We start from the raw sequence: 10,960 nt of genomic DNA on the forward strand, positions 1-10,960 counted from the left end.
CACGCCCCCCCACCCCCCCTCAGTGCCAGCTCACATCAACGGTGTTCACACATGGACTCTCCAGTGTTTTCTGCTGTCTATGGGTTGTGAGTCCATTATGCCTGCTCTACAATGCACGACACTGGGCTTCTCTCTCATCCCCCCCCCCCCTCCCCCATGCTCCTGCAGCCGCCTTAAATACCCCTCGCCAATCACCTTGAGAGCGCGCATGCAGGGGCCATCTTTGATTTATGGCGCTGGCCCGGCGCCTTCTCCGTCTTCGACCTCGGCTTGTCACAGGATGGCTATAATTGGGAGAGAGGAGCACATGACCCAGCTACAACGCAGGCAGCACACTGGCTGGGGCGAACGGGAGGATGCATCTTTGGGAATTCTCCCGCGCTCTCTTTTCCTTCTCTATCCCTCAGCTCTTCCTCTTCCTCTCTCTATCGCTCTCTCTCTCTCTCTCTTTACTTCTTTACTTCTCTCTCCCTCCCTCTCTCTGTCTCAAAAGTAGGGCACCCACTAGCACCATTAATTGTTTTGCCCTTTATATCTCAGGAACTGTAGAGTGCAGTAGTGAGAGAGAGAGAGAGAGAGGGAGGAATGGTTGAAGGAATTAAAAGAATGGAGCCTCACCGTCTCTTTCTCTCCCTCTGTTCTTTCCAGGAGGCCTCCGCCAGTTTCGAGGAATGGGAGAGACGAATGAAGGGCCAGGGGTTGGGGTTCGCCGACGCCGATAACCCCTTCACTGAGGTCATGACCTTGATCACACGCATGTACAAGCAGACGGCCATTGCCAAGGTAACGATAGTGTCTTCAACTTTGCATTGTGGCCAAAAACTAGCAGGTTCATACAGTAGCTCAGCTCTGATTATAGGGATGCACCGATGTGAAAATGCTTGTTCGATTCCGATACCTTAATGGGGAGAGAGATTGGGGGGGGGGGGGGGGGGGGGGGGGGGACACGAGGCAAAGGCCGTCGGGATCGGGAGTCGGACCCGCGGCACGCCGTTAGGCTGGCTCAGCAGCCTAGGTGCCCAGACGGTTGAGCTAACCGTGTATGTTTATTTAGTTTTGAGTTTTTTTATTTCCCTCTGAAAAGGAAAACCGATACATCTTCAATACAAGAAATAAATGTTCAGAATCTACAGCACACCAACATAGCCAACACAAAATGTATACTTATCAACAAAATATAAATATCGGCTACTGCCATCGGTTGATGTCAGTTTTATTTGCCGATACAGATATTGAATGAATGAATGTTTATTTCAAACTTTTTTTCTATTCGACCGATCATCGAAAATCGGTCGAAATATTGGGGGTCTAGAATATTGGGGGTTGACTTTTATGTACTGTAAAGTCTACTGTATGTCTAGAGACCTGCGGATGAGCTTTTTTTGTCACCCGAATCTGCGTGTGCATATTTATAATCCGCCCGTTATCCGACCACAATAATTAATTATTCCAATTTATGAACCACCCCCGAATTGCAGGTGGTTGCGGATTGTGAGATTTTGCGCCTTTTAAAAGCTATAATAAGCCTATGGAAGATGGATACACACATTTTGACCTATGACAGTAGCATGTGCCTCTACGCGCATGACCCTGTTACCTGCAGTGTTCATAATGCAAGTGCCCCAATTCATATTTATGTATTAGTTTTTTTATCTTTATCTTATTTGCTTTTATATACTTTAGAGAACTTACAGTAGATATTTCGTATAATTGCTGAACACTTTGTTGTGACTTGCTATGGCAGAGAACGGACATGCTGTATATCATCATCATAATTTTTCGACCGCGGTCGACATCGTGGATTTCACAATATTACGCCAGACTTCCCGGTCCTTCATTGCCAGCCCCAGTTCCTGCTTACTGATGCGTGTGTCCCTAGCGATGACATCATCAGGGAACGACAGTTTTCTACCTCTGGTCTGCTTTGAGGCAGGACTCTAGAGAAGAAGGGAAGATATAACCTCATTGCTGTATATACTGTATGCCATTGAAGCGGCATGAGTTAACACTTTGTCATGTCTATTTCTCATGATGTGTGGACTCCTCTTTCATCTCACTGTAGAGAACAGACACAGAACTCCACACTAACTTGCGTCGAAAAAGTTTTCACAAAGTTTTTTTATTTTGCTAGCTTTAGTTCTTCTTCCGTTTTCTACATGATCACATTATAACCATATAAAATAAAATGTGAGTTAAATGCTGCAATTTAAAATAATGGCAAAATATGACTTCTAAGTTCTAACGTCGTTGAAGTGGGACTCATAAAATGTCCCTGGGACTCAAATAAAAGACCATCCCTGCATCGTGAAATCGTGTGCAAATCTTTTCAATATATATTCTTTCACAGCAAACGTTTTTAATTCAAATCTTTGCTTGTGGGGGTCCCTGGAACGACATATTTTGAGATGGGGGTCGACGGCTAAAATAAATACATATCACTCTAGGGGTCCTTGACATGAAAAAGTTTGAGAAGCACTGACATTGAAACACACACCTTTTCAGATTTTTTTTAGAATCAGACCCTCAGGTCTTATAATGGGTTAAGAATTGTAAACTGAAAATGGCACTGAAAAAGCTTTTTTATTTATTTTTACATTTTTCTCTCTAAGCCTCTAATGTATGTGCTCGAGATAACATCCCAGTGGCTGTGCTGCAAAAGTAGGTGACCCCGCACAGCCCCCGATCCGAACGGTACAGCACTTCTGAAGTGTGCGCAGCGCGGAACACCATATCCCACTGGGTAACGCACCAACCAACGCCGCATGTAATCCAACAAAAATAACCACTGGCGAACTGTGACTCACCATCCTTTACTTTAACGGCCAGTATCTGGGTTGATAAGTGGATGTGCTCGAAATATACAGCAGCAGGGAACAGGAGGTCCCGTACCGCCTCAGCTGGTTAGCGCTGGCTCACCAGGTATAGACACCTCAGCTGGTTAGCGCTGGCTCACCAGCTGGTGAGCTGAGGTGCCAATTTCATTGAATGATACATCATACGAAAGCTTATACATTCTGTACTTTAATAATCTGCAAAAAACTGAAAGATTACTCTGGTCGAAATGAGGTCCTGTTTGCCAGATGCAGTCACATATAGGATACTAGATAGTAGATGTGAGGTCAGATGTGATCTTAGAGAGACCGGAAACTATGGCCAGAGAAAGGCAAAGGCATCGGCAATTTACATACTGTGTGTGTGTGTGTGTGTGTGTGTGTGTGTGTGTGTGTGTGTGTGTGTGTGTGTGTGTGTGTGTGCGTGTGCGTGTGCGTGTGCGTGCGCATATTTGTGTGTGTGTGTGGAGGGGGAGGGGGGTGACTGGTGCAGGCCAGCGGGGGGGGGGTCTGGACTATAAATATTATTTATTTTCCCGTTCAAGGTAATCAGGCATCGGTGCCACGGCGGCATTCGTTGATGGTCTGAGCACTTGGCCAAATAAATGCTCGGCGAGATGATCTCAAGGGAGACAATCGCCATGGTAACAGGATGGAATGGTTGAAGGCGCGCTGAGACAAAGTGTGGGCTCCTGACTGAAGGCTTGATCCATTGTTGCCTGCATTGTGCGGAAAACATCTTATCTCAAAGTTCCACGCTGTTCCAAAATAGCATCGCTGTGATGCTGTCGCCATGGAAACTGGGCTGTAAAAGCTTGGCCCCCTAGATTGAAACAAGACGAGATAAAAAAACAGCAACATTAAAAAGTTTACAAGTTGAATTTCAGGGATAGTGGGTGAATACTCGTAACGTAACGTAGGTGTACCTTTACTAAACATCTGTCCGTTGAGCCCTGTGGATGTTTTTTGAGCCTGCCTGGCTCTCATCAATGGCACCATAGAGCGTCGCAGTCCCCTTTCAGAACGTTGAGGGAAATATTTCCCCATTCATTTTCCCCATAGACGTTTCAAAAAGTATTTATTTAAAGACCTTTAAAGCCATTCATTTCCCAACATAGACGTTTCAAATTTTATTTTTTAAAGACCTTTAAAGCCATTTTTGGGGGGCCGAACAAAATAATAATTAGAAGAAAAACAACAAAAAAAGTGTCGTACCCTGCCCTTTTTTTCCCGTCTTTCTAATGATCTGTTGTCATGATTTGTCAACTCAGCTGTTGGTTTTGTCCGAGGCTTACAGGTCTAAATATGTTTTGAAAAGTCTATGGGGAAAATGAATGGTGAATTCCCTCCCGGTGCCCTCACAGGGGGCGGGACTGCGACGCTTTATAGCAGCAGTCCCCAAACCTTTTTGGCCGTGCACCCCCTGTTACCTCCTGACCTAGCTGACGCACCCCCCAAAGCTAAGTCTCGTTGCATTTGGGTGAAAATTATACATTTTTTAATATGATTTATGGCAAATAATCACAGAATGTCACTGCACTGAGACATACAGCTGCTGTATACAGCTTCCATCTCTCTGGTTTACTAGATCTTTCGGTTTGTGTTAAATAACACCAAAAACCCAAATTACCCTTTTCATGTCACGCACCCCCTAGAGGGCATTCACGCACCACAAGGGGTGCATGCACCACAGTTTGGGAACCCCCTGCTCTATAGCATTGCATTGCATTGAGATGGACCTTCCGAGACCGAGCCACAGGTACTGTACGTCAGCTGGACTACATACTTGTGAGGCGAAAGTGGAGGAGCTCCATCTTAAATGCTGAACCGTTCAGCACTTTCAGCTCTGTGGGCTCTGACCACCGCGTGGTCTCCATGAGCCTCAGGGTCCCCAAGCCAAGCCCCAAGATCCGGCACGACTGGAAGGCATTCGCAGCCGACCCAGGCCTGCAAGCCAGGTACACAGAGGAGGTTAGGAAGCGCTTTCGGCAGCTGGACAGGGGAGCTGAGCCCAGCAGCGAATATGAGAGATTCGTTGTTGCGAATGAGGAGGCGACCAGGCTGTGCGTGCCAATGCTGGACAAAGCCAGAGTGTCCATGCGGTCCAGACATCCGGAGGTTGTAGCTGCACGCAGCAGGGTGGAGGAAGCACGGCTCAACTTTGAGCGCGAACCAACCGTGGAGAGACGTGTTGTACTGAATGAAGCCAAGCAGTTTCTCTTCAGCACATACGACACCATAAAAGGAGAGGAACTGATGGAGAGCGTACAAAGAGTGCAGGCAGCGCATGGTGAACGGCAATATGGGGAGGCCTGGAAAGTCATCAATGAGATGACTGGGCGGAAAAGAGCTAAGGAGGGACAGGTGGAGGGACACAGCCCAGAGGACATGGTGACTACCTGGTTCGGCCACTTCCAGGGGCTCCTGGGTACAGCAGAGGATGAGGAGGATGTGCCGGCAATCCTCCAGGGCCTGGACATCGAAGATGGTCCCTTTACGACCAGTGAGCTTGCCAAGGCGAAATCCACAGTGAGGGAGGGCAAGAGTGCTGGGCCAGATGGCATACCCCTAGAGGTCCTAAAGAACTGTGACCTTGATGACCTCACCCTGGAGTTTTGCAACCTGTCACTAATGAACAACAAACAGCCTGAAATATGGTCTCTGTCCAACATCATTCCAGTGCCTAAAGCTGGGGACCTCTCAAAGCCAGACAACTACCGAGGCATCAGCCTGACTTGTATCACTGCAAAGATTTACAACAGAATGATACTAAACAGGATACGGCATGCCATCGACCCTCTCCTGAGAGAGAACCAAAATGGCTTCAGAGAGGGGAGAACTACCGTAGCACAGATCTTGGCACTGAGGAGAATGATTGAGGAGGTGAAGAAGGATAACTTGACTGCTGTACTCTGCTTCATCGACTTCAAAAAGGCGTTTGACTCGATTCACAGAGGCACAATGGTGAAGATCCTTAAGGCCTACGGTGTCCCCCCCAACTTGCTCCGGGCAATAGAGTCCATGTATGCAAGAACAAGGGCCAAGGTGGTGACCCCAGATGGTAACAGCGAGGAGTTTGATATCCGGGCCGGGGTAATGCAGGGGGATACCTTAGCCCCTTTCCTCTTCATCATAGTCCTGGACTATGCACTCAGGAAAGCCATCAGTGGACGAGAGCAGGATCTTGGCTTCACACTAACACCAAGGAGGTCAAGACGACATCCCAAGGTAGTCCTGACAGATCTGGACTATGCGGATGACATCGGCCTGCTCTCTGACAGCGTGGAACAAGCTCAGGAACTCCTGAACAGAGTGGAGCTGGAGTGTGCCAAAGTTGGCCTTAGGCTAAATGCCAAGAAAACTGAGGTTATCACCTACAACATATCACCGGAACATCCACCTCTCACAACAACAGGAGGCACGGTGCTGAAGGAAGTCAAGGACTTCAAGTACCTGGGCTCATGGGTCAACTCAACCGAGCAAGATCTGAAAGTGAGGAAGGCACTTGCATGGAGGGCCCTGAATGGCATGACCAGTGTATGGAACTCCAATCTCCCCCGACAAATCAAACTCAGCTTCTTCTACGCAACAGTGGAGTCTGTTCTCCTATATGGCAGTGAATGCTGGACCCTGAAGCCAACCCTGCAGAAGTCCCTTGACGGGTGCTACACCAGAATGCTGCGTGCAGTGCTTAACATCAGCATGACTGTACATGTCACTAACAAGACTCTGTATGAGGGAATACCAAGAGTGAGCCAGAAAATAGCAGCCAGGAGAATGAGACTAGCAGGACACTGCCAAAGGCATCAAGAACTGCCAGCCAGCAAACTGGTGCTCTGGGAACCAACACACGGGCATCGATCACGAGGACGCCCCACGCTAACATACGTGGATGTACTCAAGAGCGATGCAGGAGTGCAAAGTACCAACGAACTGGCCGGATGTATGGAGAATCGGGATGACTGGAAACGACGATGGAGGGCTCGTCTGAGGACGACCTAGAGAGATTGCAGCAAAACACGAAAGACCATGCACATGCACGTCCAGTTTCTCACCCAGGTGCTGGACCGACAAAGATTTAACAATACAACATATGAATTAAGTCTTGCAACACTGGTTATTTCTGCTCCACTTTTTTTTTTTACCGCATCTAAACACACCCCTCGCCTCACATCGTCTCTCAAAATCAGAAATATTGACCAATCCAAAACAGCTAACACGGAAAGATACACAATCCCAGTGGTAAATTATATAGCTCGACATTTGTTTGTTTGCTCCTGCAGTCGTTACGTGACTGAAGTTTATACCCCATGAGTTTAGTTTCGGGTTTTTTTCTTCTTCTTTTTTTCTCTCTCTCCCCTTTAGTTGTAAAATTGGTGTAGCGTGTACATTTTAAATCGGCCATATCACTTCTCAATCGTCTGCAGTCTCTGAGGGCCCCCCTTTCTTCTCTATTAGCCCAGCGCCTGGAGCCCTGGCCTCCCGGTAGGTTAACAGAGACCGGAGATAACTGTGGAATGCAATCATTGGAGCGCTGCCCGCCCATGCAGCCTGCCTTTGCGCTTGGATCTTCTTTTGCGCTCCGCGTTGTTTGCTGATTGGATTTCTGCTCGGTTTAGCCTAACACCGGACCTTTCATTGCTATACCCGTACTACATCCACCCCCCACTCCCCAACCCACCCACAGACATACCGCACCCCCCCCGCCCAACACACTGTCAGCCTCTTCTCATTTCCACTGCTATCAGTTTTTTTAGAGTCGGACAGGTTTTCTCTACTTTCATTCTTCATGTTTCGTGTGTGTGTGTGTGTGTGTGTGGACTGTGGGGAATATGGGAGCAATGTGTCTATGTCACTTCTGAAAGTACAAATCTCAGCCACCTTGTCTGTCTGCCAGTCGGTTTGGAGACAGAGCTGCCCATGCAGCCTTTGGGGTATGATTATATATATTTTTTATTTCTTTAGTCGCCAAGCACCTGCTCCTAATTACCCAGAGAGAGAGAGAGAGAGAGAGAGAGAGGTAGGGTCTCTGATGCAGCTAACCGGCTGCTTCAAACGACAGAGAAGTTTTGCGCGCTAATTAAACTCGACAGAAAGAAATGAGACATGAGAAGCCGAGAACGTCGCTAATGAGGGACCCCATGAAACCGGGGAAAGGGTTCGGAGTGGCCATGTCAAGCTAATTATGGGGTTTGGCGGAAGCCGACGCGCTCTCTCTCTCTCTCGCGCCAGAGCAGGTGTGACGGGCGGTGTGAGGTTGTCAGGTTGCATGACGCAGTGGAAATCTTTCCCGGGGTCGTGCTAACACAGGAGTACCGCTGTAGTCGCGTCAACACACGACTTGACTGCTGTACCTCCAGTGTCATGGGCCCTATTCCTGGCCATATTCTCTGCTCTCTTCTTCTTGTTTTGTTTTTTTGGCCCACGGTCCCTGAACCGAGACGAGCCAGGGCTGTGCTTGTATGACACTCTCGCTGGGATAACACGTCCGTCAGAGTTGTGCAGGGGGGCGGTGTATATGCAACCAAAGTGGCCTTGCTCTGTGTTCTACACAAGTTTGTGTCTCATGCAGTCACGCCATACGCCACTCCCGGGTATGGAAGTTAGCTGCCGTAAAAGTTGGACTGTGTTTCCCAACTTTACTTTCTTTAAAGCAGTGTTATACGGAGTGCTTTACACGTATAAAAAAAAGGGGCCAAAACGAAAACAGAGTGGCAAGGTAACTAAAACCAACACACTCTTTCTGCGTTACAGTTAAAGTGCATTTGTTTTTAATTGGCACGTTCAAGGTCAATGAGTGCCTTGTTTTTTTCTTGTTGGTTTGTTCTGCCAATTGATTATTTTTCCCTACCAAAGAACACCTTCAGTTTTTGAGGGGCGCTAGACCCATACAGCTTTTGACCCCACACGTCTCAATATTTGCCATCGCCAATGAAAGGAGTCATTAGGTCAAATGTCCGCCAAATATGATGTACATTTGTGGCAACAGGAATTCTGATTGGCCAGTATGAGATGATGCATGATGATGTACGATGATAAGAGCGCCCCTCACTTCACACAGGTGTGATTTTTGTGTATCCAGACAGCAATCCTCTCTTCCTTTTGAGGGGCCCCTACTATATACAGCTTTAATGTTTGTTTTTAGTTCAATGAATGAAGGGAAAATGTACGTCATATTGTCCCTCATTACGTCATATTGTCTCTTTATTGTTAATGGCATTTAATGTTTGTGTTGGCACCGTTTGTTTTACATCAACATGAGTTAGACTTTAATATACGGTAGTAGCGCCCCTCACTTCACACGGGTGTGATTTTTTTGTAACATAAAGACATCAGAAGAACCCAAGAAGGTAAAGAAACTAACTTTTTCACATGAGGTTGCAATCAAAATGTGATTGCATGATGTGGTATCAATCATGTGATTGCAACTCAACAGCATCTTACTTGAAATATTTAGAGGACATTCTGGGTGACTATTATAGACAGCAGATGCACAAATTAGTTTCAGAGTGACAAAAAATCTCGTCATTGTGAAATTATTGTCTTGCTCTCCAAATCAGCGCTGACATGTGACTAGGGCAGTGCTACTCAAGCCGCGGCCCGTGGGCTGCATGTGGCCCCTGCTTAATGTATCTGCGGCTCATCGTGGTCATACCAATACCAATGTTTTATCATAATCTTCCATTTTTACCTCACGCTGGTCATGCTAAAGTCTCTCTAGAAGCGTTTATATATCAAAATGAGATGCATTCTGAAGTCAGAAATGAAGACCTTTAGACCCTTTAACTACTTACAAATTTATTCACCTGTGATAATCTGTTCATTATTATGTTATTTTCCCATTGTGTGAATGAAGACTCATTTTGTAAATGTGTTTCCTTGATTTTTAGACATGTAGTCTGTTACAAAATAAATGTGGTAAACGGTTGAAAATAAAACTCTTTTTTTTTTTAGCTTGTGGCCCTTGGACTTTTGTAATTTAGCCGAGTGGCCTCTGAGCCATCTTAAGTTGAGTAGCCCTGGACTAGTGGGTCTGGGCACTCTCTGTTTTATAGTCCTGACCCATGGTGGTCCATGGAGAATCCAGGGCAGAGAAGGACTCCTTTCCTTCACTCACCAGCGACGCAGCGTCCACTCTCCTCACTGATCTGTGGTCTGTTTTGTGTGTGTGTGTGTGTGTGTGTGTGTGTGTGTGTGTGTGTGTGTGTGTGTGTGTGTGTGTGTGTGTGTGTGTGTGTGTGTGTGTGTGTGTGTGTGTGTGTGTGTGTGTGTGTGTGTGTGTGTGTGTGTGTGTGTGTGTGTGTGTCTAGGCAGGAGCCGTGAAGGACTACATTAAAATGATGCTGGAGACGGAGCAACTCAAATTCCTGGTGTTCGGTCATCACCTCACCATGCTGCAGGCCTGCACTGAGGCCGTCATCGAGGCCAAGGTATCACTGACACGCGCACGCACACACACACACACACACACACACACAAATAGGACATAAAAGTGGACATAATCTGCGTCATTTATCTTTTGCTAGAAATTCGACTTTTTGATTGGAGAACGAGGACAGTTACACTGCCAAATACTGACGAGATGAGAGCGAAAAACGCCCAAAATTGAACCTTGACCAAAAAGTCAAAAGTGGGGTCCTTGAGGGAGTTCCAGTGGGTCCCCAGCTAAATGATAGTTTGGAACCAAAATGGACCCTTATGGGTCTGTTACTCTGAGAGTGTACAAGTGTTTACTATGTGTAAAAGGTTTGGTGGAGTTCGGTTGACAGACACGGAACAAAGCAGCATTGGGAACTGCACTATAGGCTCCTCTGTCACAAGGTCACAGGTTCGATCCTCACCACAGTCAATAGGGCCATCAACGGCTACGAGTGCGACACATTGAACGCCTATACTGTACATACTCACCACTCAAAAGCCTACGCTCTCTCTGTTCTTGCCTCCTTCCCTCCCTCTTCGTATATTCTAAGGCTGCAACGATGAATCAATGAATCAATTAATCGTAATCAATAATTCAATCTGTTGCCAACTCATTTAGTAGTCGCAATCGAATCGGCAACTAATTGCTGGATTTTTTTTGCAATTCATTGTGGACGTTTTTCCACTTTAAAATGTATAAGGTGATTGCT

The 10,960-nt window shown here is 46.8% G+C and overlaps 1 protein-coding gene across 1 annotated transcript in view; it reads left to right on the forward strand.

Moving 5' to 3' along the window:
• Positions 1-10,960, forward strand: part of zranb3 (zinc finger, RAN-binding domain containing 3) — a 117,647-nt gene that overhangs the window by 24,447 nt on the left and 82,240 nt on the right. Inside the window, exons 8-9 of the mRNA XM_083758396.1 lie at positions 649-783; positions 10,142-10,261. Coding sequence (XP_083614522.1) covers positions 649-783; positions 10,142-10,261 — 255 coding nt within the window. The remainder of the gene's footprint in view (positions 1-648; positions 784-10,141; positions 10,262-10,960) is intronic.

This window comes from Protomyctophum parallelum (assembly GCF_964188405.1).
Source record: "Protomyctophum parallelum genome assembly, chromosome: 23".
In the NCBI taxonomy this organism is placed as follows: domain Eukaryota; kingdom Metazoa; phylum Chordata; class Actinopteri; order Myctophiformes; family Myctophidae; genus Protomyctophum; species Protomyctophum parallelum.